Consider the following 19,523-nt stretch of genomic DNA (forward strand, 5'->3'; position numbering starts at 1 on the left):
AACACTTAACGTATAGCTTTTTTTTTTTTTTTTTTTTGCTGTGTGAAATGACAGTTTTAAACACGTGTTTACATAAAAACGACTAAAATATCAGCAATTTAAAAATCTTACTTTGATATCGCGCGTGCGCACTCGCCCTCGTTTGCTGTGGTAGGAAAGCGCGGCGCAGGAAGGATCAGTGGAGAGGACAGCTGGAGAGGGTAGCTGGAGAGGGTAGCTGGAGAGGGTAGCTGGAGCCTGCGCGCCTTTACGACAAATGGCACATTTTTAACGTGTCTTCGGCGGAGCTCGATGCGCAGCGCGCAGACCCACTCGGCCAGCTGCAGGACAGACAGACAGACAGGGAGACAAGGGAGACAGACAGGGAGCTACTAGTTTAATGCTTGCGTAGTCAAGCTAACTGCAGCACCAGTGTCAACATCAACATGGCATACTGGAGCACCTTCGAGAAGGAGACCGAGAGAGAGACGAAGAAGTTGATCAGCTGCGTCAGCGGGGTCGAGGATGAGGAGGACCAGAACTTCCAGCAGGCTCTGAAGTTCGCCTGGTCAAACTTCAAGTGAGTCAGCTATCGACAGGATGGGAGACCAGCTGGTCGGCTGCTAACCCAAATGTTAGCAAGCCCCAGACGGTGAATAATAATCATCTGTTTTCTTGGCAGGTTTCATCGCTATTTGGACGTCGACAGTCACAAAGTTCAACGCAGTATAAGCGGGTGAGTGAGTTTGTGGTGCTCGTTGCTCCTGCATCGTCATTTTGCAGAGGCACAGTGGTGTTTTCTGGTGTTATTATATTACTCGGGGGGTCTATGGGAGGGAGTGTCACCTGGAGAGTTTCTCTAAGTTCATGACATTTTAAATTTAAAGCAACATCTTCAGAAGCTACCTATTTATTAATAGTAACGTATTTTACATTTTGCACTACGTGACTCAGGAAAGCGCTTTGCTGTTTTTTGTTTAAATTGTTTTTATACAATCACATTAAAGATACTTGACTTGACTTGAAGCTCAATATTCCATTTACACACAACTTTAGGAAAAAAAACACTTTCTGATTAGAAGTTGTAAAGAACTTCCTTAAATTCCTTCAGCAAAAAAAACCTTTATGTCAATGTGTTAGTGGAGCCACACTGAGTTTCCCCTGTTGTCTTTCCTGTTTCTCAACACTGCCTTGCGTAATTTTTTAAAAAGTTTTTGTTCATTTTGGTAATATTTTTGTTTTTGTTTTAATCATTGAAAAATCTGTTGAGAGGTTTTCTGGATTGGGCCCTCTCTTCTCCTGTAGGTTGTAGCCCTACAGTACATATATATGTTAAAGTCCTGTCTAGTCAAATCACATCACTGCCATTGATTCTAAAAGTTAGATAAGATTCAGAGGGCACTAATGCCGTATTGAAATAAAATTCCAAGATAAAATCTGCCCCTGGAGGCACAATTTTCCATATTATCTGAAGAATCCTCCACCTGATTTATTTAGTATTTCCCTATACCTTGTAATATTGCAACATAGGTCATTTGCACGATGCTGTATCTGCCATGTTTTCCAGAATCTACGAAAAGCTCATGGTCCACTCGGACCTGAGTAAAGCAGGAAGCTGGATGAGACTGACTGAAGAATTCCTTAACTCACCTTTACCTAATACAGATGAAACAAAGGTAATGAACAGACATGGACTGACTGAAATTAACCTCATGAGTGCAGGGAGGGTCTATAAAATAACAGACTTCACTGGCAAAGTCACAGCATCATGAAAATAGATATACACTTTATATAGCAAATTGTGCTATTTTCTACTTTGTATCCACAAAGCACAGTTTCTTTGTATGTTTTTCCAGACTGATGCTCACTACAGCATACTGTCGCTGCTGCTCTTCTTATCGGGGTCCCCTTCAAACACAAACTTTACAGAGCGACCCAGGGTGAAGGAGGCCGGTGAGTTTGTTTCAGAAATAGTTTGACTAATGTTATAAAACTCTGACATGTTTGTGTTAATCATGATATCTTCAATTCATGTGTGTGCAGAACCAGAGGACAACTTTGACTGGGTTAAATATCTGATGGAGGGTGAGGAAATAGACATCGGGCCTTTCCCAGATACCCCTGTGAGTAAATCAAACCCACCTTTTATGAACATGAATGCCCCTATAGCCACACATGCAGTTGAACAGACATAAAGCAGTGCCCCATGGAGTTTGAATGGACATCTATCTGGTCTGTAGGAGTGGTCTGAGGAGGAGAGCGAGGATGATGACAGTCAGCAGCCAATCAGCAGGGATGACTCTGGGATCCAGTTGGACAGAACGCCCCAGGAGGACCAGGACAACACCAACAAGACGGTTCCAGTCACGTGGACAGGTAGGAACCACTTACACTGCAAAATGATCATAATGATGGAAAGTAGACTGTGGGAGTCTTTATGGTTCTGGAATAATGAGACAGGACCAGAATAAGCGTCTGCATGTCTGTATTAAATCTATTTTTAAATCTGTCTTTCCAGTGGGAGAGCCAGACGCCCGGGCCTGGCTTGAGCAGCATGTAGTGACGCCGTACTGGGTGGTTCACGCTCCTCGCTTTCCTCACAGCTTGCATTTACACTCCAACTTGCTCAACGTATGGTAAGACTTCATTTGTTGTGAATTCCCTCAGAGTATGGAATTATTTTTTGACAAACTATATAAAATGCTGAACGTCAACGTCATCGCACTTAGACATCCCCGCTGGTTGCTGATCGGTCCACCCTTCAGAGTGGCTGTGAAAACATGAATGTAAACAGTGTTTCCAGACTGCAATCACAGCAAACAAAACTGAAGAGTACAACCGTTAGACCTTTCAGAGAGGTTCTTGTGTATCATCAGGAGGTTCTTGTGTATCATCAGAGAGGTTCTTGTGTATCATCAGAGAGGTTCTTGTGTATCATCAGAGAGGTTCTTATGTATCATCAGAGAGATTCTTGTGTATCATCAGGAGGTTCTTGTGTATCATCAGGAGGTTATTGTGTACCGTCAGAGAGGTTCTTGTGTATCATCAGGAGGTTCTTGTGTATCATCAGGAGGTTCTTGTGTATCATCAGAGAGGTTCTTGTGTATCATCAGAGAGGTTCTTGTGTATCATCAGGAGGTTCTTGTGTATCATCAGAGAGGTTCTTGTGTATCATCAGAGGTTCTTGTGTATCATCAGGAGGAGCCTCATGTACCACCAGCGGTACACGTACCTCAGTTTGAAAATCACCGAGTCACAATTTTGAGAAAATAAAATTGCAATTATATGAAGAAATACGTTGTATCTACATGAGAACAGAGTTTTAAATCAGTTTCACACTCTTTAAAAAAAAACTAGTTTGAGAATAAAGTCATAATTTTATGGGAAGTTTAAAAAAACAGCACAAAAATGCAAATAGGTAGGTAGGTAGGTATATATATACTTTATTAATCCCCGAGGGGAAATTTTTTCGCCACAGCAGCATACATACAGAAGCAATAATAGAAACAATAGAATAAAATAATAGAATAGAATAATATAATAGAAAAGCAATAAAATAAAATAGCAGTAAAAAAATATAAATATAAAATATAAAATGCACAGTATATATACAGTACATTATATATCTATATATATTATATACAACAAACCAATAAACACAGTCCATATATATATATATATATATATATATATATATATATATATATATATATATGTATATATATACACATACAGTACAGTATATATCTCTATATATAATATACAAGCAACCAAGAAACACAGTCAACAGTGTTATTGTACTGTGATGGATTTTGCCAGAGGTGAGTTATTGTAAAGTCTTATTGCAGTGGGCAGGAATGATCTCCTGTATCTGTCCTTGTGACAGCGGAGCTGGAGGAACCTTTTAGAGAAAGTGCTCCGCTGTCCCTGCAGCAGGTGGTTGAGAGGGTGGACAGGATTATCCAAGATGGACAATAGTTTGTTCAGCGTCCTCCTCTCCACCACCTTTTCCAGACTATCTAGTTTGTAGCCGATGATGGAGCTGGCCTTCTTAACCAGTTTATTTAAGTCTGTTGGTGTCTCCGGCTCCAATGCTGCTCCCCCAGCAGACTACTAGAAGTACAAAGCACTGGCCACAACAGACTGGTAGAACATCTCCAACATCTCGCTGCACACATTGAAGGATCGAAGTTTCCTCAAGAAAAAGAGTCGACTCATCACCTTCTTGTAGACAGCATTGATGTTGGTCTTCCAGTTCAGTCTGTTGTCATGGAGACACCAGGTACTTGTACTCCTCAACCATGTTCACCTCCTCTTCCAGAACTCTCAGCGGTTGTGGAGCCGTCGTCTTCCTCCTGAAGTCGACCACCATCTCTCTGGTCTTGGCCACGTTCAGGAGCAGGTGATTTCTTCCCGCCCACTCCACAAAGTCCTCCACTACTGCCCTGTACTCGTCCTCCCGTCCATCCCTTATACATCCTACCACTGCAGAGTCATCAGAGAACTTCTGCAGATGGCAGGACTCTGAGTTGTACTGGAAGTCAGTGGTGTATAAGGTGAACAGGAAGGGAGACAGAACAGTTCCCTGAGGAGCTCCAGTACCACTGACCACCGTATCAGACAGCACACCGCCCAGACGGACAAACTGTGGTCTGCCTGTCAGGTAGTCAGTGATCCAGGAGACGGTGGGCGCGTCCACCCCCACCACCCGCAGCTTCTCACTCAGTAGCAGTGGTTGGATGGTGTTGAATGCACTGGATTTCTACCCAGTGATCTCCTTCATACCGGTCCACACCTCCCTCACATTGTTCTGCTGGAGTTTGGCCTCCAGCTTCCTCCTGGAGGAGTCCTTGCACTCCCTCATCTTCTCCTTCAGGTGGCGCTGCACTCTCCTGAGCTCCTCCCTGTCCCCAGACCTGAAGGCTGCTTTCTTCTTATTAAGAAGAACTTTCAGGTCACTGGTGATCCACGGTTTATTGTTGGGGAAGCATTTTACAGTCCGGGATGGTACGGTGGTGTGTTCACAGAATTTGATGTATTCTGTGATACAGTCCGTCCTGCTGTTGATGTCCTCCCCATGTGGTCCAAACAGCACATTCCAGTCCGTGGACTCAAAGCAGTCCTGCAGGGCGTCTTTAGCCTCCTGTGTCCACCTCCTCACAGTCCTGGTGGTCACAGGCTGCCTCTGCACCAGGGGGACATACCTGGGAGTCAGCAGGACCAGTTTGTGGTCTGATCTACCAGGGGGGGGAAGGGCAGCAGCACTGTATGCATCCATGGCATTAGCATACAGTAAGTCCAGAGTTTTATTGTTCCGTGTGGGGCAGTTCACATACTGGTGCAAAGTTGGCAGTACTTTATCCAGACTGGTTAAAGTCTCCAGTAACTGCCAAAAATGCACCGGGATGCTTAGTCTGCAGTTTAGACACCGTGGATTGGATGGTGTCCACTGCTGCCTCTACGTCAGCTGATGGAGGAACGCACACAATGATAACAATGGTGGACGTGAACTCCCTCAGTAAATAATAAGGACGCATCCCCACGGCTAGAAGTTCAATGTCCGGGATACAGAAACGTTCCTTCACACACACGTGGTCGGGATTACACCATCTCTCGTTCACATATACTGCAATCCCTCCACCTTTCTTCTTGCCGCTCCGAACAACGTCTCCGTCCGCCCGAACAGTCCTGAAGCCGGGTACGGCCGTGCTGTGGTCCGGGAGATGTGAGTGCAGCCATGTCTCGGTGAAACACATGATGCTGCCCTCCCGGTACTCTCTCTGGGTCTTTACCAGCGCCGAGCTCGTCCGTCTTGTTGGCCAACGACCTCACGTTCCCCATTAAGATCTCCGGTACCTCTGGTTTGTATTTCCTCCTTTCCGCCTTCAGCTGAGCTCCGGCTCTGCAACCCCGACGTCTTCTCCGAAGTTCAACGGGGATCTCAGGCCTCGCTCCGGGCAGCAACAGTAGAGGGCTGCTCAGCGATCAGCTGATCACGAGAGTAAACAATAACAGAGCCCCCAGCCAGAAACGTTACCAGAAACCATTACGGACCGTTAACTTAACACGAGAGAAAGAAAAAAACAACAACTCCGAAGAGAGGAGAAAGGCTTAAAAAAATACTAATAATACTAATAACAAGGGGAGGGGAGCTGCCGCAACAGGCTGCAGCGGCGCCATCTTAGGCTTCTTAAATAATCAACAAACTAAACCAGAAATCTATATTTTTGACACCAGCCAAGACTGATAACTATAAATTGCCTGTATATGAGTGTGTTGTTTAAAATCATATATTTGGCCAACGTCAACTTTATATTTGTGAGTTGAAATGATTTAAAAATGTTCGTATGTTGATGCTCAGTGTCTCTCTTCTCAGGGATCAGCACTTGTACAACACTGATCCATTGTATCTGCCAGAAGAGAAGGCCTTTGTCACAGAGACTCAAGTCATACGGGAGACACTGTGGTAAGACGTGATGATGTGTGACGGTGCTTATTGTACAAACTTCCAAAGAAACTGATCTCTTGCTTTCTCACAAGTTTTATTAACTTGTGGATCCCCAAACATTTGAATCTTTGTCTATTATCATGAGCTGAATGACTGTTGTGTTGCAGGCTGCTCTCGGGGGTGAAGAAACACTTTATATTCCAACATCACGATGGAAAAGTGTCGGTGAGGAATAACGTGGTGGTAACTCATCTGACAAGTGTAAGTCCAAAATCCCCAAACTCCTTATTTCTTTATTAATGTGTCCTTTGTTAGTTACAGGAAACAGTTTCTTCTTCCTTCATGTTGCAGAACTGCCTGCGCTCCGTGCTGGAGCACATCGCCGTGTACGGGCAGGCGGTGTTCAGGCTGCAGAAGTTCATAGACGAGGTGACGGGGCACAGCTCGGAGCCTTGCCCACCGGGCTCCGGTTCCTCCCACGGCTCCAAGAAGGGCTCCGAGCCTCCCTTCAGGACCTACCAGGCTTTTGTGTGGGCACTCAACAAGTACTTCACCAGCTTCAAAGAGGAGCTGACCACAATTGAGAGAGAGCTTATACGCAACGGCAAGTGCAAGTGTGTTTACTGGAGGGAAATCAGTGTCAATACTATAACTTTATAACCTGCCTGGTAGTTTAGAGGGTGAATAGTAGTGAGCAGGACAGAGCCCTGGATTTTCATGAGGTGCCGGGTAGTTTTGCATAAAGACTGCAGGTGCTATTTTAAGATAAGACAGCTCACAATGTTACTCTGTGCTCTTTAATGACTGGGGAACATTCAGCTGCCAGCTGATATTTTGGGACCCTGACAGTTCATATCCCGCGACCTGTCGAGCTAACTTGGTGTAGAATGAGTTCGTATCATTATTCCTAATCTCACACATACATACGATGTGCGCTCAAAAGGTTCAGGGGCTGAATCTGTTACACATGATTTCACCACAGACTTCAGCAGAAATCACACGTCAAATTTTGTGTCAAACTCAGGAAATCTGCAACAGAGATTGCTTCAGAAAATCAACAGCAATGAGACGGACGAGCTGTTTTGATAGATAGATAGATAGATAGATAGATAGATAGATAGATAGATAGATAGAGAGTTACTTTATTAATCCCATAAGGGGAAAGTTTTTCACTACAGCAGCATTATAGGTACAGGAAAGCAATAAAACAACAGTAAAATATTAAATATAAAAATGCACAATATATACAATAAAATAGAATAAAATAAAATAGAATGATTAAATTAAAACTAACTAAACAATAATGCAAAGATTTAAACAAACAAGAAAACAGACAACCAACGGTGTTATTGTTGTGTGATGGATTTTGCCAGAGGTGAGTTATTGTACAGTCTTATTGCAGCGGGCAGGAATGATCTCCTGTATCAGGAATGATCTCCTGTATCAGAGCCCTTTGGAGTTGAGGACTCTGTGTCCATGCAGCTCACCAGGTGGGACAGAGGGGGTAGGGGGGAAGGTGGTTGTGAGGTGTGGAGGAGACAGATGAGGGCGGTGAACTAAACCTGTTGAAGAAACAGTTTAGCTCATTGTTCCTCTCCAGGTTCCCCCTGGTTGTCTCTCTCTCCCTTTGAACCCAGTAATCTCCTTCATGCCGGTCATCACCTCCCTCACGTTGTTCTGCTGGAATTTGGCCTCCAGCTTCCTCCTGTAGGAGTCCTTGCACTCTCTCAGCTTCTCCTTCAGGTGGCGCTGCACTCTCCTGAGCTCCTCCCTGTCCCCAGACCTGAAGGCTGCTTTCTTCTTATTAAGAAGATCTTTCAGGTCACTGGTGATCCACGGCTTGTTATTGGGGAAGCAGTGTACAATCCGGGATGGTACGGTGGAGTGTTCACAGAATTTGATGTATTCTGTGATACAGTCCGTCATGCTGTTGATGTCCTCCCCATGTGGTCCACACAGCACATCCCAGTCCTTGGACTCAAAGCAGTCCTGCAGGGCGTCTTTAGCCTCCTGTGTCCACCTCCTCACAGTCCTGGTGGTTACAGGCTGCCTCTGCACCAGGGGAACATACCTGGGAGTCAGCAGGACCAGGTTGTGATCAGACCTACCAGGGGGGGAAGGGCAGCAGCACTGTAAGCATCCATGGCATTAGCATACAGTAAGTCCAGAGTTTTATTGTTCTGTGTGGGGCAGTTCACATACTGGTGCAAAGTTGGCAGTACTTTATCCAGACTGGTTAAAGTCTCCAGTAACTAACAAAAATGCACCGGGATGCTTAGCCTGAAGTTTGGACACAGTGGAGAGGATGGTGTCCACTGCTGCCTCTGCGTCAGCTGATGGAGGAATGTACACAGCGATAACGATGGCGGACGAGAACTCCCTCGGCAAATAGTAAGGGCTTTGAGTGACATTTGCGTTTTAAGAGGGGCTGAACTTCACTGTTCACGACTGAAGAAGGTGCGTAAGGTCAGGAGCAACCAGGTGGGTTTTCTTTGACATTCACAAGGTAGTGCACCACGAATTCATCCCCCAGAGTCAGACTCTCCACACTGAGTTCTACTGGGACTTTCTGAGAGAAATGCAAACGACCTGATGTGGTGGGTTTTCCAACATGGCGGTACGCACGCACGCAGCGTGTTTCTTACCCTCAACAACACAACCCTCTCTCCGTCACCGCTCCCTTCTCGCCCTTTCAAACAGAAAGCAGTCACCTTTCTGTTCCTCAAAAATTGTATGTGCGCCCTCCGCTCAAGTTTCAGGTCCACAAAAATAAGTGAAAGTAAGATGCTGATCAAGCGACGTAACTTGGAATACTCACTCAAAGGTTGCTGCTTCCTCCTCCTCAGTGCGTATTACCGTGCTGCGCTCTGTTTGCACACAACAGGAAAAGTCTCTGAAGTTTTGATCAACACTCGTACATTTTGAAAATACCCACATATCAGCTATTGTGGCATTGTGCTATATCCCCCCCTGCTGTGTGTGCAGTCATGCACTGTTACACTACACTGTTATTGTATTAATTTTTTCCTACTTGTAGTTCTACACACGTATTTGATCCCTGAGAAGTTTCTTTCTCGTGTTACTTTCTGTTTGATGAGTCGGCGTCTTTTTGCAGACGAGACGTTGACCCTGTCTGCAGTTCTGGAGCGACTCGGCTGTCACTTGGCTCAGATCAAAGTGCTGCACAAAGTCTTCTGCACAGGAGTCGCTGAAGTCCCGCCCGCCACCCCGAATGTAGTGCGGGCTTCTCACCTGCTCAACACCCTGTACAAGGCCATCATTGAGTATGACAGCGTCGGGGAAGCTTCAGAACAAGCAGTGCGTGCTGCGATATTTAAATTCAACGCAGTATTTTTGGATGTTGACTAGAAAACAAATCTACAAGTGTGATCTGTGTTTCTCTGCCAGGTGGCTCTATTATTTTCTCTATGGACGGAGACAGTCCGGCCATATTTAGAGATTGTGGACGAATGGATTGTTCACGGCCATCTGTTTGACCCGGCCAAAGAGTTCATCATCCAAAGGTACGTTTCTAACAAGGATTATATTTCATCATCTTTATCATCTGCTGCATTTGATTGGCTGAGTTTTGTTTTTCTCTCCTTTGCCTAGGAACAAGGATGTCCCAGTGAACCACAGGGACTTCTGGTACGCCACATACACGCTGTACAGTGTGTCGGAGACCGTGGAGAACGAGGAGAAGCTGAACGACGCGGCCAGCGGTAGCTCCGGCGGGGACCAGACCTCCAGCAACAGGCAGCTCACCATGGTGTCCTTCCTCAAGCCCGTCCTCAAGCAGATCATCATGGCAGGGAAGTCCATGCAGCTGCTCAAAAACCTGGACTGTAAGGAGGCGGAGCAGTCGGAGAGATCCTCCAGAGGTCAGTGTTTGGTTACTGGATTTCTTCACTTTTAGTGTTGTTTCAGAAACGTCTTCAACTAACGTCAAAATATGACATTTCAGATGCCGAGAGGAAGAGTTTGTACACACTGTTTCTGGAGTCGGTGCAGTCACGCCTCTGCAGCCAAGAGGAGTCTCCGACGGACACAGTGACTGAGCAACAGGCCACTCAAAGGAGTCTGATCAAGATGCAGTCCATCATGGCGCAGCACCTGGAGATCGACGACGTCCACGACCCGCTGTTGGCCATCAACTTCGCCAGGTAAGCAGTCACAACAAGCTCCTGGAGCACTTTTGATCCACTCAGAAATAATTCATGAAGTGATTTTAAACCCTAGAATGTAAAAACTATTCATGTTTGAGAAGAATACGGTTCAGGGTTTCAATTTGATCATTTAAGTAGTTGCTAAATTTGATGCCTTTTTTTTTTTTTTTTTTTCAACTGCTGGTTTTATAATCTCCCAAATGGTTCTGTCCAAAGATAATTTGATTTCCATGGGATTATATTTATTTATCCCAGATTTATGTGGGTAAATCCAGAGAGTTTAAGTCGCTCTGCGCTTTGCCTCCCCTCCTTCAGGCTCTACTTGGAGCAGAATGACTTCCACGAGCGTTTCTCCGGAGGTGATTTCATCGTGGACCGCTCGTCTCAGTCCGTCACCTGCCAGACGTTCGAGCTCACCCTGCGCTCCTGCCTCTACCCCCACATCGAGAGGAGGTACATCGAGTGCTGTGGCAACCTAATGAAGACTCTGAAAAAAGACTACAAGTAAGCATCAGTCTTGAAATGATTGACGGCCGCTAATCGCTTTGTTTAGTTTGAGCATACTGAGCTCTTTGATGTGTCCGCAGGCTGCTGGAATACCTGCAGGCTATGAGGAACTACTTCCTGCTTGAAGCCGGAGACACCATGTACGATTTTTACACGGCCATCTTTGACAAAGTGCAAGAGAAGGAGAGCTGGCAGCAGCTGTCTTTTCTTAACATGCAGCTGCAGGAGGCTGTTGGACAGCGCTACCCAGAGGACAGCAGCAGGTACTGCTTATATTTATGCGTGAAGAATCACACTGAAGATGTGGTGTGACAACTACGTGTTTAATGTGTATTTATGTTATTGAAAAGTCAATATTTTATCCACCATTTCATATTTCATAGGTTGTCGATCTTTTTGGAGACCATCGATCCTTCCCGGAAAAAACACCCTGTGAATAATCTAGAAGTGCTCACTCTGAGTTACAAGGTCAGCAGCGGAAACGAGTTTGCTTTGATATTGTTTCTGCTTTTTGAAACTGTCACATTGACTTGTATTACTCTCCGCAGGTTCCCTGGCCCGTCGACATCGTGATCAGCTCTGAGTGTCAGAAAATCTACAACCAGGTGTTTCTCCTCCTGCTGCAGATCAAATGGGCCAAATACAGTTTGGATACACTTCGATTCAGTGGTAAGAGCTTAATCAGAGCTGAAACAAATATTCCAATATCATAATATCGTCATGATATCATTTGGGTTTTTTTGGACTGTTGATCAGACAAAACAAGACATTTTAAGATGTTACTTCAGGCTCTGAGACACTACCTGTTTTATGACATTTTATACATGTTATTTTTTTAAGATGATTGACAAATTATTGTTATTTCTAGTCCTAGTTAGGAGTGCAATTAAGAAGATTAGGTTGCCAAAACAGAGGCCATTTAATTAGTATGTGTGAAAATAAATCAGTTGTTTTTTACACATGCATGTCTTCAGTATGTCGACTGTCTCCTTTCTTTGTTCTGTAGCTGCTATCTCTCTAATATATGTTTGTTTCTCATAGATTTCACAGATGTCACGAAGAAACTGGAGGGAGCTCTGGCTGAGGAAGTGAAGGTCAAAGTGACAATAAATCAGCAGATCCACAGAATGTGTCTGCTGCGGGTTAAACTGATGCACTTTGTCAACAGCCTTCACAACTACATCATGACAAGGGTGAGAAGAATCAGAACAAAGACCTTTTCAGAGCAGACATTTTGACGTGTTATTAATACCAATAATCGTGGCTCTGTGTCATTTACCGAGTGAATTATGTCATTTGAACTGTGTCTGAGCCCTGTAACTGGCTCAGAGGAATCACCCATCTTATTAACTGCAGCTGTATTGAGATTGTAAAAGATCTGTCCGTGAAAAAGGTCTCAAGGCCTGATGACTCACTAGGCCAATATCACGCTGCTACTTAAAACATTAACAATCAAAGAAAAGCCACAGTGAACCTGCGGCCTTTGGTCGTAACATTAAACTTTAAAAATATGAAAGGATAAATTATCATGTATAATAACATAGATATTTAATAGGCGTTATTACAGACCGCCTCTTAATGTGCAGTGGTGCTGGTCATGATATTGAATCTGTGTGCACAGTTTAGCAATCAGTTCATTGCCCGCAGTCAGGAGTTGGTGATACACATTTCAGGGTATGTCTGTGATCATTATATTAAAAAAAAAAAAAAGTAAATCTGAATTTATAGAATATGAGATCTTTAACTTGAAATGTAATCACTTGCATACATTCTTGAATCTGTCTGCATTGTGTCTTGGCAGATTCTGCACAGCACGGGACTGGAGTTTCAGCACCAAGTACAGGACGCAAAGGACTTGGACCAGCTGATCAAGATCCATTACAGATATTTGGCAACAATCCACGACCGTTGTTTGCTGAGGGAGAAGGTAAACCGCACGCTCAGTGAACTGGGAAAACTTAAGATGTGGTTGAGCTGATTTACAACACTTCAGTGGTTTGATTACCAGCTCCAGCATAATTTTTACTTAGCTGGAGCTGCACTGTAATGTCACAGTGAAGGGGGCTAGAGAAAGGAATTTACCATTGGGGATCAATAGATTAATAATAATTTTTTCTCATATTGTCCGGTTATCTTACTGCATTCTCTGTTCAGACTGACTGAGGCAATTGGGCACGATGGCTTCTACATGTATTTATGACTGTTGTCCAATGCGGTTGTGTTTTCTCAGGTCAGTTTTGTGAAGGAGGCAATAATGAAGGTTCTCAATCTAGTCCTTATCTTCTCGGACCGGTGGCAAGCTGGATTTGGAGCCTGGAAGTAAGAGCTCTCATTTAAACTACAGTAAAATAATCATCTGAGCTGTAATTTGTTGTGTATTTGTATTTGTTAAAGTAACAATAAGGGTACAAACTGTCAGGAACTGTGGGAAGATGACATACCCATTTTTGTTACGAACAATTCAACAAATATCCCAGAAGAAGAAGCCACCAACCGTCCATCAAATCTGTTCTGCTGTGACTTTCTTGGCAGGCCGATTTTGAACTAAATATTGCATTTTTATCTTTCCTTTTCAGGATCGAGTCTATTGATAAGATGGAGTCAGATTTCAAAAACTGTCACATGTTTCTCGTGACAATACTCAATAAGGCAGTATGTCGTGGCTCCTTTCCTCATTGTAAGTAAATCCACTTGTTGGACTCATATTGTACATCCTGCTGATGTCTTATTAAAGCTGTGCAAGTACATTCTTTACTTTATACCTCATGGACAGATAGTAATCCTCCTGCCTCTGCTTCTCCTCCTTGTACAGTGGAGTCTCTGGCCCTCTCTCTGATGGCGGGATTTGAGCAATGCTGAGGAAGCATCTGTGTGTCTGTGTTTTGGCACTATAGACTGAACTCCACTGTCTGGTTCTCTGTCTTTTCTCTGACTGCTATCATTGTTCTTCATGATATGTAACTTATGACGTCATCAGCTGCTCTGAGAGATGGACTTGGAGTAGTTAGTGTTGGAGGGGTCATAGTTAAACAAGCTACTTGTGAACATACATCAACTAAATATAAAATATTGTATCTTTTTGTAAAGATGTTTTTATGAACTGATATGTTGATTGTTAATAATGTATATATATCAATCACAATAAATATTGCACTATGATATATGTACAGTATATGCCTTGTTCTTATTCAGTATAATTTAAATACAAAATTACCTAACAATAAATGTTTAATAATTGTACTGACAGTGCCATCAACTAATTCAGAGTTGAAAACTAACAGTTTCACTCCTTTGATATTCTTTAATGCAGCTTTGAATTTCAGCTCTTGGTTTATCAATCATATCCCGACACAACGTAACAAACAGTTGATAGCTGTACAAGAGTCCTCATTAAAAAAAGGAATAACTGAATAAATTTGGTAAAGGTTATGAGAATATAAAACATATATATTAATATAAAACATAATGTTTTGACCTAAAGGGGAGTATTTGTATATACTACATATCAATTTTTTTTTTCTTGAATTAAATGTTTGCCTGGTTGAAACATATTGTGCATAATCACACTGCAAACTAATTCTTAAACTGTAAACAGTGGAAGCCAACCACAGTATGAGCCTCAGCTATATTCAGGTAATCAATAAACTGTGGTCTTTACCAATTGTTACTTCAGTTAGTTACTAGTTAACAACTATTAAAAGTTTGTTAAATGTTCACTATGTTATGTATACATGCATGTTAATGTAGCAGCCACCACTGTGGTTGTTGGCCAATGCAGTTTAATACTGGCAAATTACTATGTCCAATTGCACCAGCCTGTAATGCTTTCAATCTTAAATCTAATTGACGGCCGTAGGTAATCGTACACAAGGTGAAATTTATTCATTTCAGACAATACTGCCTTTCTTTTTCTCGCATTCACTAGCAATGGTAGCCTAAAGATAGAGATTAGACTGATCCTATTAGCTTCATTTGTGGTATGCCTTCCGTAAGGGGGGCGAAGAGGTTTAGTGTTTAACACCGTTGTCTCATGGGCAACAGGAAGGTCCTGAGTCATTAGGTTTATGGTGATAACAATTATTTATCAACAATATTTATATATTTTTTTAAAATACTAATTTAAAATTTGTTAACCTCATTTGGGCATTTTGTTGATGCAAAACAGTCAGAGTAAGCATATTGTATAAAGAAATACATTATGAGGACCTAATTTGTCAGAAGTAGTAAATGCATTGGTTCAAATATAAAGCTGAAGCTTATAACATTAACTATATAGTGGTATGGAGGAAAATAAATTTGAGTTTTTGTCATTTTAATATTGGGACATTATAATTTTTTGTATATAAAAAAAACAACCAGTCGTGCTGAGTGCAGCGGGGCGGTTACGTTTGGCACTAATCACCCTCCATACATGCGGCCAGGTTACTGTACATTCCTCCGGCGACACCTCCTTATCCTCGGCGTCCCAGCCCTAGCGGAGGACGCCAGCACCGCAGCTCTGAGCTGAGTTTCCTGTTGAGTTTCCCTATTTGAGGGACAGGAACTCCCTGCTCTGCTTCTCTCCCCCGCCCATGATAATAACACCGACCGAGGAAAGATTCCTCTGGGCGACGACAGGGGAAAAAAATAAAAAAATAATACTTGTGATAGAAGTCGTCCAAAGTCGGTACTATCTGGGTCGCAAGAAGGATCAGCTGCGCGGCTGAATGGCGCTGTAGTGCGGTCAATAAACGCACCAGTTTTCCCTGCTAACCAACAACTCCGGGTGAGTAGAAATGATTGACTGCGAAGTTGGTTTCAGAAGGAGAGTATTTCAAGCTAACTCGCCCCCGGTTTGGGAAAAAAAAAAAAAAAAAAAAGTTGTGCTGCATGTCTTTGCGTGTGTCCCTCCCGACAGCCTGCCGGTAAAGTTGTCCGCTCAAAACCGACTTATTTTAAAATGGACTTTGGGATCATTCGCTTGAAGAGGTGAACAGCTTGACGCAATGTAAAGCCATGTTCCTGACTCACAGGCCCGGGCGGTGACTAATCTCAGGCCGCGGCACGGAGGAGCAGGGATACAGCCATTATCACCACACATACATGCTGGACGACTTCTTCTTTTTTATTTTTATTTTTTAACCAGCAAACAATCGCTTTTATCAAACGATTTACATTTACTTAGCGAAGAGTTTGAAACAAGTTTCTACCTGGATTAATGAGTCCGCCAGGTGTGAGTAGGATAAAAGTTATAACTACACTCTTCAGAGGGCTTCAACTTATGGTCAGCGACTGTGAAATGTGAAACTGTGTTTATCTTATTTTTGCGGCACTCATTTCCCCTTCTTGTTTGTTCTTTTGAGAGTTACTGTCGCAGCCAGGACAATGTTGTGTTCAGGAACCCTACTGTCCTGATGTTACATTCACTGTCCAGCCAATCACTGTAAATCTCGCCTGAGTTGGCCTTTTCTGACAGTAAGAGAATATGTGCGTCCCAAAACTCTTCAGCGAAATACTGTTTTAGTTATAAACTATTAAGTGTTTTCATTAGAGCTGCAATACATAAATAATCAAGATTGACAGAAAATTAATTGCCACATTTTAATGGTCGTCGAGTCGTACCGACTCATTTTTTTCAAAATAAATGCCGAAATTCTCAGATCCCAGCTTCTTTATTAATATTTTCTGGTTTATTTAGTTCTGCGTGATAACAGCCGTGACAAAACAACACATTTTAGCCTGCACTTTGGGCTCGGTCACCATTTTTAGTCATTTTCTGTCATTTTAAAATCAAAACAACTAATCGATTAATCTTCAAAATCATTTACAGATCAGTCAGTAGGGTAATGAAAATAATCGCTTCTTGCATTTCTTGATTTTATACAGTGAGCTGCCCTGTTGAGAGACAGTCAAAAACAATTTGAAACACGTGTGCCTGATGTAAAATGATGACTTTTGCATCTGTTCTATTTATTCATTGGTTGTTGGAGTCTCTCATCAGTGTGAGCAGGAAGGAAGTGGAGGGGGGGGGAGGAGCGGTATGAAGATGCTGTAGGTGAAACCACATCAGTTATTAATTTGGTGAACGTCGTGGTGTTATTTTCCTCTGTGGTTCGGTTTCTTATTCAGTGATGCTTAAAAGCCAAATCAGAATTAAACACCTCTAGTGGTATATTACAGTATAATACAGTATATTGAAGCCACTGAAACTTAGTGGCTTTGTATTTCCCACTTATATTCTTTATTGAGGACTTATTAAAGCCATGTGAGGATGTAGATTTGTTACCCCGTGACTGTTGGAGAGTTTTGGGAGGTTGCTTGTAATGCTACCGTCCCTTTGTACTTAAGTAGGGTTTGCAGTTGGAGGTTTCCTTTAAGTATAGAAGCCTGTCTGAGACCAAAGAAAATATGTTGCCACAACTGCTTGGAAGTAAATGGAAAAAATGTACAAGACAAACCAAATCCAGAAAAATCCTGCAGAGGCATGAGGATCCTCTGAAGTTTAGAGAAAACTGTTTATGTATTATGGTGAGCACATGGAGGACACAGTCAAGAAGTGTTGTAATGTAGGGTGGACACTAATATTTTGAAGGACTGAAGTCTGTTTGCACGGACTGATAGATAAGCTGATTCATTTTGATGTGCTAAGCAGTGACTGTTGTCTGATATCCTGTAAAGTAAGTGATGAACCAGTTTTCGCACCTTCATCTCGACACCTCCAGCTTCCTTCAAACTGGCACCTTTTAATGGTGGTACACGAAGTGTGTTTCGGTGCAACTCTGTAGTGTTTTCTGGTTACCATGGTGGAAGATTTGAAAAATAATGTTGCATGACTGCTGTTTGCTGGTGGACCCTCACAGCTCTGCCAGATGAAATGTATGTATTCATTTAGAATTTATATATATATAAAAAATAAATAAAAAAAAAAATAAATCGCAGCATTGATTTTACTATACATCCTTTCAATAGTTTCCCTTTTTGCAAATATGCATCTGTCAAAGTTTATGTTGATTTGGTCAAGTTTGCTGTCCTACTTGCAGCACTCAGAGCTGCAGAAGCTGAATGTTTCAAGCATTTCTCCATTTGTTTTTGCCAACTCTTACAGCTGGTTGTCAATTATTTCAACGTATTGGTTTCAGCCATGTATTCTTTAATTTAACTGTTTCAGCTGTTTATCCATTACTATGACCTAACTGGGTTAGCTAGGTTGCTAGTTAGCTGTTTGTCTGTTATTGTTTTGTTTTTCAACCATTCATCCATTACATTTAGATAACTATTTCAGCTGTTTGTCATTGCAACCATTTATCCATCATTTTTAGCTAAATAACTATTTCAACTATTTATCCATTACTTCAATTCTTATGTTTCAAGCATTTAACCTTTAATTGAAAGGAGCAGTGTGACATGAAGTGAGGCTGCAGTCACCCTCCCCTTCCTACTGGGGCCCAAAACTCTCAAATACGGTCCTCTTTAGAGTGAGTGTTTGGACTGTCCCCTCTGGGCTACCGTAGAAACATGATGGTGCAACATGGTAGGCTCTGTGGAAGAGGACCCGCTTCCTATGTAGATATTAGGGGCACAAAAAACTCTGATTCTTAGTTTCAGGTGATTGTACACTTGTGAAAACATACTTATAGATATTATATCGCATTTTTGACAATAGATGCCCCTAAATCCTACATACTGAACTTTTAAGTTGGATATCCTTCAACTGTTCTTCCATTACTTTAGCTGTATATTTCAACCATCCATCTATTGGATGACATTTATCCAACACTTTTAGTTAAATATTTTAGCAATTTGCCCTACCTCTTGTTTTTGGTCTGAGGTCTAAATGACCCCCAGACATCTCTGCCAACAGTTTTCGTTGGGACTGTTTCAAAGGCTGAGAGAAGTCTCTTGTTTCTATTCACAGATTTGAGCTCTTTTTGTTAATTTCTTGTCCCTGTTGGACATTGTTTTCATTTTATCATGTCCTATGAAGAAATTTGTATGATTTTTGCAAATGAACTGTTACTGCTGTTATCATTACTGTTGCGTGTTGGGTACCTTGTGTTTCCCCTCTGCTTGGCGCACCTAGATTACGTACCCAAGGCTGGTTTAAGCTCCTTACTGTGTAATGCCACAGGTTGCCCTGCAAATACATGGTGTGCAACTTCAGCAGTGGGTGTAGTGGCCTCCAACCTGGCAGACTAAATTACCACTTTAAGAGGAGTGACTCTTCTAATTTATCTCTTGTCTGTCTCTTACAAGAGGAGACGGCTCCAGATGCTGTAGTCTTAACAGGAACTGTGCACTAAAGCAAAAGGTTCCCTTTTTTTTAATCAATGGACATTATTTCTCGTCACAGTTAAAGTTGACCAATAGCCTCAAAAGTAGTTGTACTTTCTACTAAATGTTTCAAAAAGTTACATATTTCCAAATGGATGGTTTCCAAGCCAAAA

The 19,523-nt window shown here is 42.5% G+C and overlaps 2 protein-coding genes across 3 annotated transcripts in view; both read left to right on the forward strand.

Annotated features, from left to right (window-relative positions):
- The first annotated feature begins 182 nt into the window (after positions 1 to 182).
- On the forward strand, positions 183 to 14,272 carry tubgcp5 (tubulin gamma complex component 5). The gene is made up of 23 exons (XM_069150809.1): positions 183 to 559; positions 662 to 715; positions 1,547 to 1,655; positions 1,836 to 1,932; positions 2,023 to 2,102; positions 2,220 to 2,355; positions 2,498 to 2,615; positions 6,356 to 6,445; positions 6,595 to 6,688; positions 6,779 to 7,031; positions 9,543 to 9,745; positions 9,836 to 9,951; positions 10,040 to 10,308; positions 10,392 to 10,590; positions 10,909 to 11,097; positions 11,181 to 11,363; positions 11,484 to 11,568; positions 11,649 to 11,769; positions 12,142 to 12,293; positions 12,902 to 13,027; positions 13,331 to 13,419; positions 13,677 to 13,777; positions 13,913 to 14,272. The coding sequence occupies exons 1-23, from the start codon at positions 426 to 428 to the stop codon at positions 13,957 to 13,959; spliced, it is 3,045 nt and encodes a 1,014-aa protein (XP_069006910.1). The 5' UTR covers positions 183 to 425; the 3' UTR covers positions 13,960 to 14,272.
- Positions 14,273 to 15,625: 1,353 nt separating this feature from the next.
- The window catches only part of cyfip1 (cytoplasmic FMR1 interacting protein 1), a 35,031-nt gene continuing 31,133 nt past the window's right edge, over positions 15,626 to 19,523 (forward strand). For both annotated transcript variants that reach the window (XM_069150811.1, XM_069150812.1), the window contains exon 1: positions 15,626 to 15,865. The gene's annotated coding sequence lies outside the window, so the exon portion shown is untranslated. The remainder of the gene's footprint in view (positions 15,866 to 19,523) is intronic.

Source organism: Embiotoca jacksoni, unplaced genomic scaffold (genome assembly GCF_022577435.1).
Source record: "Embiotoca jacksoni isolate LCO1_2020_lvr unplaced genomic scaffold, fEmbJac1.0.p SCAF_16, whole genome shotgun sequence".
NCBI classification, from domain to species: Eukaryota; Metazoa; Chordata; class Actinopteri; family Embiotocidae; genus Embiotoca; species Embiotoca jacksoni.